Source organism: Nomascus leucogenys, chromosome 6, assembly GCF_006542625.1.
Source record: "Nomascus leucogenys isolate Asia chromosome 6, Asia_NLE_v1, whole genome shotgun sequence".
In the NCBI taxonomy this organism is placed as follows: domain Eukaryota; kingdom Metazoa; phylum Chordata; class Mammalia; order Primates; family Hylobatidae; genus Nomascus; species Nomascus leucogenys.
The window spans coordinates 81,285,790-81,297,197 of NC_044386.1; the positions used below are offsets into that span (position 1 = coordinate 81,285,790).

The window sequence follows — 11,408 nt, forward strand, 5'->3', positions numbered from 1 at the left end:
GAAGGAACCCAGTTCTTGCTCCCTGTAAAATGATAGAAGATAACTGCGAAATGCAATTTCCTCCTTCTTTTTTTTTAGTGCCACTTCGAGCGTAGATGACCAGACAACCATGCTCACTCGACGCGGTACCGAACCAGAAAGGGCTGTTTTTATGCCGTAAAGAGGCCACCCTGAGTGCAGCGAGAGGACCACAGAGACGGGCAGGGCGGGGACAGCAGGGCCAGGGCCTGGCCTCGGGGGACTAGAAAGGTGGGAACTGTGGCAGCGCGGGCGGGATCCCGCCGCATCTCCCCAGCCGGGGTCGGGACTGGGACCCCGAGAATCCGCGGGCGGCAGAGGCTCCCGCATCCAGCACCTGCTGCACCGGGATGGGGAGTCTCGGGCGGCGGAGGGAGCAGGGCCCGGGCAGAATCCCGGACGGAGCAGCCCTCGCTTGGGCCCTCAGCGCCCGCAGCCCGCTGGCCGCGCCCCTCTCGCTTACCGCCCCAGATGCCCAGCTTCAGCTGGGACTTGTTCAGGTTTTCCACATAGTCCCCCAGGAAGCGGTTCAGCAAGTCCGCGACCACCGACTCCAGCACCATGGTGGGGCTGACGCACCAGGAGAGGGAGAAGCCGGAACCGCCCGGCGCAGCTGAGGGCGGCGACCAGCGCTGCGACTGACAGCCCCTCAGGCGCCCGCCCACCCCCGCGCCGCGCGCGTGACCCCGCCTGTGCGCAGGCGCGCCGTCGCCCGGCCGGTAGTTAAGAAGGCCCAGCGGTGATCCCGAGGCCTTGTAGGCGTCGCAGCCCCGGCCCTGTAGGGGCCGACGGAGGGGTGCAGGGGAAGTTAGCTTGAGCCTGTCTCGGCAGCCGTGCACGAGAAAAAAAGGACCTTCGAGAAGAACAAGGGAGGGCAAGAGTTACCGAGTACAGGGACATCTATGTGGCCGCTCTGCTTTCCCGCCGTCACCTGCTGTTGACCTCCGGCCGCATCGCGGTGTCCGGAGCGGCCTGGCCTGGAGTATGCGCTGAGCGTCACCTAGGCAACCACCCCTGCACCTGTGGATCAGGTGGGGGGGAAAGGACCGACCGCGTTCTTGTCCTGCTAGAGTTCGACTCCGCCTGGGGCTTGGTCTCTTCTGCTTCTTGAAAACACACTGGTTTTTTATTTTGTTTTTGTTTTGTTTTGTTTTTTTCGAGACAGGGTCTCCCTCTGTTGCCAAGGGTGGAATGCAGTGTTGGGACCATAGCTCACTACAGACTTGACATCCTGGACTCAAGAGATCCTCCTGTGTCAGCCTCCCGAGTAGCTGGGACCACTGGCGCGCCACAAATAATTTAAACGTGGGAGGAGGGGAACAGAACCACATCAAATGGCAGATATCATAGAATGAGAACTGAATATACGTGTTTTGTGGGAAACGCATTCTTTTCCCCTTTCTCTAAGATTCGCTTTTAATTCACCGGCCACTAGCTAGTTACCTATCTCATTACAAATACAAAAAACAAAACGTAGTAGTGCCTTTTTAAGTATGAGTTACTTGTTATTTATATATCACTTTCTTCCATGCTATCGTTGAACTGTCTTTGATGTAGCACGACCTTAAAAGCAGAGCTTTTATACCACAAGGTCTTTCAACCCTTGTGAAATTTAACCACCCATTGACATTCACCTCTTTAGAGAACTAGAAATTTTTTCCTAAAATATATTTCAAAAAGTTGTTGAGATACAGTACCCAGAAATAAACCTAAGAAATGCTGATTATTTGTAGTCACAAGCATTAAGTGCTTTGCTACAAGGAAGCGTCTGAGAAACTATTTGTGTATTTTTCTTAAACAACCTAGGCTTGCACAGGTTCACAAAGAAAAATCTTAAAGTCAAGGTCCGCTGGAGAAGAAAGAAAATCAAAATGGCCACAATTGGTGTTGTGTATTAAATAAAATTGAAGGTACAAAGAAAGACCCAGTCAGTGCTAACTAGTACTGTCAAGATCACATTCCTCTCCCTCTCCTGCACACTCCACTCTTCTTTAAGAAGATAAATCCTTAACCATCTGTTTTTCCTAGCTGGTCACACAGACAAAATACCAGTAAGTACTTTGGATTTCTTCACCATCCACAACCAAATAACAGCCCAACCTGTCTATTTTGCTTTTGCCATCTTTCCTAAATTCTCCGTGTTTTTCTTCTGGACCATGCCATCCATCTCCTTGAAATTCACTTCCTAGCCTCCAGTTATTCCTTCCTCCAATCTATTCTCATGAACACCGGACTTGTTTTCCCAAAGCACAGGTGAGCTTAAGTTAGTCACCTGCTCAAAAACATCCAATAACTTCCCAGTGTTTAGAACACTCTCTTCAAACTTTCTTCACGTTCTTTCTAGTCATACACCCTCACAATCCCGCTTCCTTTTTACATTCACACTGACTATGCTCCAAGAGGAATGTAAAGAAGCAATATATGTTCTGGTTGAGATAAGGCATGTACCATGAAAAGTTAAGAAAGAAACCAATCCAAGGATGTATGAATAACAGTATAAGATGATAGGAAAGATGGCACAGGCAACATAGCTTCGTCAAGCAGGTGGAGCAATAGGCACAATCTTTTGGGAGAAGTGAGTAACACTAATGCTTTGTCTAATAAAGTAATTCCTTACAGTTCTATGGTAGAACTTTGTAATTTTGAAAGAATAATGTGTAAATGTGCTTTCATATGCATCATTCAATTTTATTATGTTTCAGTTATACTTCGTAAGGCGTCATGTCATTATTATGCGAAGGTAGGCATTTTTGTGTAATCCTCACAAAAGAGCTGTGAGGTAACTAATGCAGGTAGTAGTATGATCCTCATTTTATAGAAAAATTAAGCTCGGGAATGTTAAGTGACTTACCCAAAATCACACAGCAGATATTAATTTCCTTTGATTCCCTGAGCACTGCTACCCTTTTCTCTTCCAGTAATTATACAATTTAATCAACACTGGGCTATTAGTCATTTTCAGAGATCTTACTTTGAAAGGTTCATGACAGAAAAAATAAATCTCAGAGTGGAAAATTTGGCTCTAAATTTTTGGTACAAAAAAATTCTATTACCATGTAGTATAAAAAGCTTTAAATTTTACTATTTTCCATTTTCAGCATGTTTTAAGGGATTGATTATGTGCATTCAGTAATGCCCCAAATCTTCCATTATTTAACAAGTCAGAAATATACAGTACCAATTTAAAACAAACTATAACTAATGTCAAGAAACACCATTAGCACCCTTATGTATGGCATTATATCAGAAATAATTTGGATACAGAGGTTAAAGAAAATGAGCGTTCTAATTAATTACAGTTCTTGCCTTCATTCTGGCTTAAGAACAATGAGAATGACAACAAGGGAAATTACAAAACTAAACTTCAATGAGGGACTAAACAATAAAAACAGATGAGCAAAATATTATTTCTGTTAAAAACAAAAGTATAAGTTAGGGATGCTTAAAAATTAACTCAAAAATGTTTAAAAAAAAAAAACTTCACACTTACCGCCACCCATACCCTATTCCCCAACCCTAGAGTTTTTGGAGAAAAGCAGAAGGAATTTGGGGGAAAGGAAATGGAGGAGAAAGCTGGAGTATAAGCCATGACACCATGGACTGCAGGAAAAGTTAGGGAGGTTAACTAGGAGAAAGCACGGGAGTGGATTGCAGAATGTTAGTGCCAGAGGGAGGATCATCCTGTTAATCCAGCCCCCTCAATTGACAGATGGAGACGCTGAGTGCCAGGGAGAATTAAGGGTTTGCCCAAAGTTCCACAAGTTAGTGACTGTCAGAGCAAAAACCCAAACCCAAGTGTCCTGACTCCCTGCTCTGTATTCTTTCCAGTACTCCATACTCTTGTTGTGTTGAACAAGTTGCATAAGTCAGAACACTGGTGTTTTATTGGTTGTAATCTCTCTTCTTGCTTTCCTTGACACTCAACCTCCTATATTTTTGTAAGTATGCTTTAAAATGTTTAATTTCCTTTCACTCTTAGAGCACCTCTGGCCTTGATGGTATGTGGTCTATTTATGCTCACTTTACAGAATTGTTTTGCAGCTCCAATACTGGATGTTCCCACAGCTACAGCTGGGAGCTTGGAATAGCCACTGTCTTCCTGTGAGTAGATTTGTGTGTTCCGGGCACCCTGTTACACCATCCTCCCAAGTACTGGGTGGTTGGTTCATGCTTCCAAGTTAAGTAAAACATAAGGCTTAACAGGGTCACAGGGACCAGCCACGCAATGGCAAATCTCTGCTATTTTCAAGAAATTATGTACAGGAAATGCTATTAAGGTGTTACTAAAGAAGGTGAATCATTAAAAAAAACAAAGTTGATCTGCTTTGCTTGCCTGAGGAGAAAAATATTTTCAAAGGAATCCATGTATGAATCAGCTAATCCCTGCCCAAGCAAACATTCATAATAAAATAATGATAGTAATAATAATAACTGTTAGCCAGTGTTTAACTGCCAACCAAGCATTTTCATGCGTATCTTTTTAACCCCCACAACAATCTTATGTGGTCGGTATTATTACCCTCATTTTATAACTTGAGCTCAGACAAGTTCATTAACTTGCTTAACAACTTTTCAGCCAACTTCTCAGACTGTAAACTCTGATCTGTGCTCCTAATCACTTTAACCAAGAGCTCTCAACAGGGCTAACAACATTCTTGTCTCCCAGGAAAAGCTGAGTCAGAACACATGCACATGGCCCTCAAGTATATAATTTGATAAAACTTTTCCCATAGATTTAGCCCTGGCCCAAGATTTTGGCAAAGAGTAGAGGTGATTTCAAGACAAAGAAGTAGGCTGGGCTTAGTGGCTCACACCTGTAATCCCAACACTTTGGGAAGCCGAGGCTGGGGGATCTCTTGAGCCCAGGAGTTTGAGACCAGCCTGGGCAACATGGCAAAATCCCATGTCTATAAAAAATATAAAAATTAGCCAGGTGGTGGTGCATGCCTGTAGTCCAAGCTACCTAGGAGGGTGACATGGGAAAATCACCTGAGCCTGGGAAGTTAAGGTTGAAGTGCCCATGATTGCACCACTGCACTCCAGCCTGGGCATCAGAGTGAGCCCCTGTCTCAAAAAAAAAAAAAAAAAAGACATAGCTAGCCAAGGACACAGTAAATCCAGAGACCCACCAATCCTGCCCCCTACTAGAAACATATAAGTAATGTTCAGGCCAGCTACAGTGGCTCACACCTATAGTCCTAGCACTTTGGGAGGCTGAGGTGGGCGGATCACTTTGAGCCCAGGAGTTCAAGACCAGCCTGGTCAACATGTTGAAACTCCATCTCTCCAAAAACAAAAAAAAGTTAGTCGGGCCTGGTGGCTCAGGCCTGTAGTCTCAGCTACTTGGGAGGCTGAGGTTGGAGGATTTGCTTGAGCCTGGAAAGCAGAAGTTGCAGTGAGCCAAGATCGTACCACTGCACTCCAGCCTGGGCAAGAGAGTGAGACCCTGTCTTAAAAATAAATAAATAAATAATGTTCAGTAGTCTCTTCTCACGCCTGCCTCACCCAGATGGAATTCAAATAGTTTATCCTCATCATTTTATTCCATCATTTATGGATTTACATAGCTGATATGATCTTGTACAGGCAACCTGTATCCACTTGCCTAGCATGGTGGCTGGAACCTAGAAAACATTTAGTACATATTGCTTTGAATGAATGAACTAATGAGCATTTGCTCTCTTCTGTAATAATAATATTATATCTGACATTGTGTATGTCAGGCCCTATGCTAAACTCTTCATATTCATTATCTTACTTTATACTCATGATAACCCTATAGGTTGACACTATTATGAATTTTAAATTTGATACTGTGGCTTAGAAAGGTTAAGTAACTTGCTCAAGGTCACATAGCCACCATTCTGGCATTAACAGTAGATCCGATTTCAGACCCAATTTTCTTAACCACTATACTTTACAACTTTCCTCCTATCTTTATTAATAATCAGTTCTATGTATTTAGCACTTACCACGTTACATGGTGCAAAATATTTTACATTATTATTTCCCCAAACAGCTCATTTATACCCATTAGTAGGTATGATTTCCTCCATTTCCCATCATTATGTGACTTGGATAAGATACTTGACCTCTGAAACTCAGTTTTCATCTATAAAATAAGGATGATCCGAATATGCAGAGTTTCTGTGACAGTTCTACAGACTATGTAAGTCATCTAGCACAGTGCCTGTGTGTCCTGGAAACAAAATGCACATGCCCTATCCTGAAATCATTTTTGCATGAATTCAATTTAATTCATTAAACATTATTTAAATAAGTGAATAATTTGCAAGGCAGTATCTTAGGCAGAAATGTCTGCCTGAACGCTGAACAAAATGCCTCAGATCTCTTTCAGCCTGAGCTAACTGGAAGCAACTCTCTTACAAAATGAACACAGGTTAGTTTTCAAAAGGAAGGAAAAGGGTCTCTCTGGTGGGCACAGCCTAGAAAGGCCAGATGTAGTCAGGGCGCCTCCAAAGGATGATTCCAACTCTCCAGATGCATGCAAGTGTACATTTTCCCAATAAAAAATCAGCACACATGGCTTAAGAAGTAGATTGTGATTTTTTAAATTGATGTATAACATACAATAAAGTACTCTAATCTTAAGTGTACACTAGTTGATTTTTTTTACATATGGATACACCTCTGTAACTTCACCCTGATCAAGACATGAAATGTTCCCCCTAACCCAGAGGGGTTTATAATCAGAAAAGAACATCTAAAATCAGAACTGAAAACCGGAAAGCAAATAAAGAACTTCGAAAGCTGGGCAACTGGGAAGCTGGATTTGGGGAAGGGTATTAGGAAAAAATAAGACAAACTGGACTTGTCTTCATTTTAATGGTGAATGTAGAGTACTTCTACGTGCTCACATTCTTTACGGCCATCGATCCTCACAATGACTCTGCGGTATAGTAGAGACTTAATACCATTTTGCATGTGAGGAAACAGAAACTTGTTCGGGGTTTCCAAGGAAAACACCTCCACCCGAAGCCGGAGACAGAAAGAACTGGGTCTCCAGACCTTGCTCGGCAAATCCAGCCACTTGGCAGAGGGAAAGGGAAGGGCCTGGCGTCAGGTTACCAGGCAGCGCCCCTCTGCTCGGCCCACTGGCAAGCGCTCCCAGCGGCAGGTATAAAAGCTCAGGCTGGCAGTCCTTGAACACTGGTGCTGAACCCCGCAGCGCGCGCTTTGAATTTCCCAGCGGCTAAGCGCCTCTCCTGGTCGGTGTCCCAGGCAGAAAGGTGCAGAGACCCATCTGACGCAGGACTCCAGGTATTTTGGGAGGGACCCATCGGCTTGCTTAATTCCCTGGGGGATTCGTCTGAGGCTCTTTGCCTCTGCAAGGGGAGAACAAGCCACAGTTCCCTGGAAGGAATAACAATTATTTTAATTCTAGCTGAGGACTAGACTGCTGTAGTCCAAAGAGTCAGGAAACGATTGCAAGGCAATCGTTGGCACAAAGAACAGAGCGACCGAAGTTACAATCCAGCATTTTGTGAGTCTCTGCCTTAGGCCAGCGAGGGCGGAGAGGGATTTTAAAAAGCTCCGAAGTGTGTATTACAACAGAGTTGAGATAGGACAAGAGAAAAACAATTGTTTTTCGCTCATGAAAAATAGTTTGCAATAGCGGCAAGCAAGAGCAGTTTGCCTTGTTTCGGGAAAGGCAGGAAGAAACACCCCGAAAGTATTAATAGGAGAAAAGGGACAGGAATTACTGCACCTTGCGGGGCTCGCTCTGACGATCCTTGTGCCTTTCTGCGTTGCAGGTAGACAAGCTCCAGCAGAGGGTGGCCAGATGTGGTGCCTGGAGAGACTTCGCTTGGGTCCTGAGTGCCTTCGGCGGAGCGGAGACTGGCTTCTCCCGGGTCGGGCCCGCGGAGCCAAGTCTCGCACCACCGCCGCGTGCGCAAATGTGCTCACTCCGGACCGCATCCCCGAGTTCTGCATCCCGCCGCGGCTCATGCCCCGTCTGGCCTTGGCTGCACTCCGGAATTCCTGGGTCGAAGAAGCAGGGACGGACGAGGGCGCCGGCCGCACGGACTGGGACCCGCGCTCGCAGGCCGCGCTGTCACTGCCGCACCTGCCCCGTGTGCGCACCGCCTACGGCTTCTGCGCGCTGCTCGAGAGCCCGCACACGCGCCGCAAGGAGTCGCTCCTGCTCGGTGGCCCGCCCGCGCCCCGGCCCCGGGCCCACACCTACGGCGGTGGCGGCGGCCCGGACGCCCCCCTGGGGACCCTGTGCGTCCCGCGAGCTCCCGGCCCGGCCGCCCCCGCGGCCCCCGGCTGTCCCCGCCCGCCCCAGGACGCGCTCGCCCGGCGGCCTCGCGGCTGCCGCCTCCTGCGTGTCCCCGACGGGCTGCTGAGCCGCGCCCTGCGGGCCGGGAGGAGTCGCCGCCTGGCCCGCGTCCGCTGCGTCTCCAGCGGGAACGAGGACGAGGAGCGCCGCGTGGGCTCCCAGTCCCCGGCCCGGGCCCCCTCCTCGAGCCCGCCGTCGTCCCGGGTCCCGTTTCCCGAGCGCCTGGAGGCCGAGGGCACCGTGGCTCTGGGCCGCGCCGGCGACGCCCTGCGCCTGGCCGCCGAGTACTGTCCGGGAACCGGGCGCCTCCGCCTCCGGCTGCTCCGCGCCGAGAGCCCGGCCGGAGGCGCCCCCGGGCCCCGAGCCGTCAGCTGTCGCCTCAGCCTCGTCCTGCGGCCGCCGGGCACCGCGCGTCGGCAATGCAGCGCTGTGGTGGGGCGCAGCCGCAAGGCCTCCTTTGACCAGGACTTCTGCTTCGACGGCCTCTCGGAGGACGAGGTGCGCCGCCTGGCCGTTCGAGTCAAGGCCCGGGACGAGGGCCGCGGCCGGGAGCGGGGCCGCCTGCTGGGCCAGGGTGAGCTGTCCCTGGGCGCCCTCCTGCTGCTCTGAGGGCCCAGCCCTCCCCGCGGCGCTCTGCCCGGGGGACTCCGGACACTGACAGCCGCGTGGTACAAAATAAACGTGTATTGGTTATCAGGCCTGTTTCAGTCCAACACTGGCAGAGATGATTCTAGATTAACTCTCCCAGTAAAAGATATGATATTTTCCATAGATACCTCCAGAATTCTTTTCAGCAAATGGAATAGTTCTACAGTGTTTCCCGATATAGACAGCCATTTGCATACCATATGTACCACGCACGCCTGGGAAATAATGAATCACATGAAGTGTTAGAACTAGAAAGTGTCTTGGCGATCTATTTGCTCCAATCACCTCGTTTTAAAATTGGTGCTTTCCACAACATGCATCGAGACCATCTTGGAGCATTTACTTTTGAAGCATTTTGTTTAAGACCCCGGATAAGAAAATGAGGGCAATAGAGGCTGAAGTGACTTTTCCAAGATCAATAGTGAGTTATTAGTTGCAACTCCAGTCTGTACTCCTAGCTATATCTTACTGGAAAAGCATTGGAGAAAATGAAACCATTTTAATGTTCTAAGCTTAAATAATAGTTATAATAGGGTAGGGGTGGCGGCTCACGCCTGTAATCCTGGCACTTTGGGAGGCCGAGGCAGGCAGATCGCTTGAGCCCAGGACTTTGAGACCAGGCTGGGCAACATGGCAAGACCGCGTCTCCATAAAAAATACAAAATTTAGCCGGACGTGGTGGCATGCACCTGTAGTTCCAGCTACTCTGGGGCTGAGGCGCAAGGATCACCTGAGCCTGGGAGGTCAAGGCTGCAGTGAGCCGAGATCGTGCCACTGCACTCCAACCTGGGCAACCGGAGTGACACCCTGTCTGCAAATAATAATAATAATAATAATAATAATAAAAATAATAATAAATAGTTTTACAAGTGTTCATTTGTTTATGTTTTAATCCCCAAAAGGAGGCACTGCTATGCCCATTTTACAGATGAGGATATTGAGGCACAGAATAAAGAGCAGAGTCAGAATTTGAACCTAGACAATCAGTATTTCACTCATTACTCTTATGTAGGTAATACCACAGTGTCTAAAGGGCCCGCTATTAAAGTTGCGAGAATTGTGCAATTTCTCTCTGAAACTGTTGACTCTGAAGTTCATGTCTACTTGTATTCCTCATCCTGCTTTTGGTGAAAAAGCAAATTGGTTGAAATGAATAATTTATTATCTCATGCTAATAACTTCAGGCATTGAGATGAGCTGATGGGTCTAAAGCTCTGAGGAGGAAGCTAACTGGCCTCAGAATCACAGAAATGGGTGCCAGCCTTGTTGTAACAGGCGGTGGAGAGTGTACACATAGCATGGTTTTACCTCTGGCTTCTGATAATAATTCCAGATTTAACAATCCTGTTTTAGAGGACGATTTTCCCTCATCCCTTGAATTCACTGCCAGCAGGGCATTTCTTTTCTTTTTTTTATGCAAATAGGAAAATGCATCCTAAATGAGGGTTAAAAAATTGAAAATATTTAAATATATAGGATGGTGTTAAATATGACTCCATTATCAATCTGGATTCAGAAATGGTTTCTGCTTTATTTCATTTTATCTTTTAGAAACAAGGCCTCACTCTGTCACCCAGGCTGGAGTGCAGTGGTGCGATCACAGCTCACTGCAGCCTCTACCTCCTGACGCAAGCTATCATCCCAACTTGGCTTCTCAAAGTGCTGGAATTATAGGAGTGAGCCACCATGCCCGACCAGTTTCTGCTTTTATTAAAATTGTTCACAGTTTTATCCATTCATGTTCATTAAAAATGCTATTTAGAAAAGAGTTTGATAAAATAAATATTATACAAAATTCGAAGAAAAAAAGAAAAGAGTTTCTGTTTCAGTCACAAATTAGGGTTATTGTGATGTGTATTTATGATGACCCTTGAACAAATGTGAAGAATACTGTGAATTCTATGACTCTATCAAAATCAGCCACATCCAGAAGCTTGCAGTTGTTGACCAAATGAATGACAACATACAGTAATTCAGATCTATCATGTGCTCTTCTATCTAATCAGTCAATATTTCCTTGGCCCTCAAGCCAACTTTCATTTTTTATGTATAACCTTCTTCATGATTTTGAAATTTTGGTAGGGTAACTACTAATGAGTTCACAAATGTAGCATTTTAAAAGGAAAATAAATGGAGAGTGAAAACAAATTGGCTACGTATAATTGTGGGTTTTAATTTTTCTGTTTTTAAAATAAAAAATGGCATTGATAGTTTAAATAGCCCAAGTTTTTATTCCAGAAGGTGTTGCAATAACTATTGTCACTAGAGTATATACATGTCATTTTATTAAGTAGATTTTTTTCGTGAAAGTAAATCAGTGCATTTGAGGGATCTAAATTTTTTATGAAATAGTGGTGGTGATTTCCAAACAGAATCTCCATTAATGGCAAGTTATGGTTGATCAAATAATCCAAGAGTCTAATCAAAAAGGTTTTAA

General features: G+C 46.2%; 2 protein-coding genes and 1 long non-coding RNA gene across 10 annotated transcripts in view; 2 read left to right on the forward strand and 1 right to left on the reverse strand.

The window, feature by feature from the left end:
* The window catches only part of VPS13C (vacuolar protein sorting 13 homolog C), a 192,724-nt gene extending 192,048 nt beyond the window's left edge, over positions 1–676 (reverse strand). For 5 of the 8 annotated variants that reach the window (XR_004030532.1, XR_004030531.1, XR_004030530.1 and 2 more), the window contains exon 1: positions 482–648. Coding sequence is in view for 3 of the 8 variants with exons in the window: in XM_030814507.1 (XP_030670367.1) it covers positions 482–581 (100 nt within the window). In the remaining 5 variants the exon portion in view is untranslated. Of the gene's footprint in view, positions 1–481 lie in introns of all 8 variants that reach the window. The other 3 variants (XR_004030533.1, XM_030814508.1, XR_004030529.1) reach the window with 2 other exon arrangements.
* Positions 677–710: 34 nt separating this feature from the next.
* On the forward strand, positions 711–2,647 carry LOC101178175. Its single transcript, XR_178416.2, has 2 exons — positions 711–1,049; positions 1,184–2,647. It is a non-coding gene; the product is annotated as an uncharacterized LOC101178175 (long non-coding RNA).
* A 5,147-nt stretch (positions 2,648–7,794) lies between these two features.
* On the forward strand, positions 7,795–11,119 carry C2CD4A (C2 calcium dependent domain containing 4A). Its single transcript, XM_030813817.1, has one exon. It carries the CDS (start codon positions 7,823–7,825, stop codon positions 8,930–8,932), a length of 1,110 nt encoding a protein of 369 aa, XP_030669677.1. The 5' UTR covers positions 7,795–7,822; the 3' UTR covers positions 8,933–11,119.
* The last annotated feature ends 289 nt before the right edge of the window (positions 11,120–11,408 follow it).